The sequence below is a fragment of the Pteropus alecto genome, unplaced genomic scaffold (genome assembly GCF_000325575.1).
Source record: "Pteropus alecto unplaced genomic scaffold, ASM32557v1 scaffold113, whole genome shotgun sequence".
NCBI classification, from domain to species: domain Eukaryota; kingdom Metazoa; phylum Chordata; class Mammalia; order Chiroptera; family Pteropodidae; genus Pteropus; species Pteropus alecto.
The window spans coordinates 6,522,795-6,523,865 of record NW_006433949.1 but is presented as its reverse complement, the minus strand read 5'-3'; the positions used below and the strand labels follow the sequence as shown (position 1 = coordinate 6,523,865).

At 62.2% G+C, this 1,071-nt stretch overlaps 1 protein-coding gene across 1 annotated transcript in view; it reads right to left on the bottom strand.

The window, feature by feature from the left end:
* GSC2 (goosecoid homeobox 2) overlaps positions 1-1,071 on the bottom strand; it is a 2,340-nt gene extending 1,269 nt beyond the window's left edge. Inside the window, exon 1 of the mRNA XM_006908715.2 lies at positions 959-1,071. Coding sequence (XP_006908777.2) covers positions 959-1,071 — 113 coding nt within the window. The remainder of the gene's footprint in view (positions 1-958) is intronic.

Below are 1,071 nucleotides of genomic sequence, written 5' to 3'. Positions count from 1 at the left end.
AATATATACGTCGGGGGGGAGCGCGCCGTAATCCCCGGGCCGGGCGCGGGTCCACGCGGGCTAATCCTGCGGTGCGGTCGGAGCGTGCTAATCCCCGACCGTGGCGGCGGGAAATCCTGCTCCGCATCCGCGCCCGGGGGTTGGCCGGGCCACGGGGAGGGGGCTCGCAGGAATCCATGTGTCCCGCGTGCGCCCTCCTGTCGGGCCAGGGAGACGCCGCTGGAAAAGTGTGGAGGGCGCCTCCCACGGCCCGCGGGGCCTGGCGGTCCTCGCCTTGTCACTGGGGCTGCCGTCCAGGGAACGCCCCGACCCTGAGCGCAGCGGTGCCTCCTGGCCAGACCCTGGATGCCCTCCTCCTTTAGCCATAGTGTCCAGAGTTGCTCCTTGTCCCCTTCGGGGTCCTGCCGAAGCGGACGAACAAGTCTGGAGAAACCTGTTCAAACTGCGCAGTCTCCTGGCCCCAAAACTGCTGGGCTCCAACCTTAAACGAGGCCCAAACCATCCGCAACCCGATGATCCCACAGGTCTTCCCCTCCGAGCCTTCAACTCCCTTTGGAGACCAGGTCTCTGCCTCTTGGAGGAAATGAGGGCGCAGACAGGAAGCTCCCTTTGCTCATAACCAAACCGCAACCCCGCTGCCCCTATCCCCCTATTCCCTGCTTTCTCTCCTGGGTCAGGGGAGCCTTCCTGACTCCATCCAAGGCCCAAGTGCTCTGGAGCCACCAATTCTCCTGCTTTCCTGTATGTCCCAGGATCGCCCAAGAGAACATTAAACACCCCCGCCCCACTGTCGTCACAGCCATGCTTCTCAAGAGCTGAGTAGGATGGGCTCCCCACCTCCTCACTCTTCAGGCCAGTCAGACTTTGTTCATACATGGCTAAGACAGGGGCCACAGTGTCAGCGGTCAGGAAGGCTGTGCTCTCCTCCTCCCAGCCTTGACCCTTCCTTCATCCCTACCCATTCTCATCCTTGGTGACCTCCAGTCTTGAAGCTTCAGACACCATCTCTGTGACAGTGACTCCCAAGGTGGCACTTCTGGCCTGAACTCTTCCTCTGCTCCAGGCCGGCAT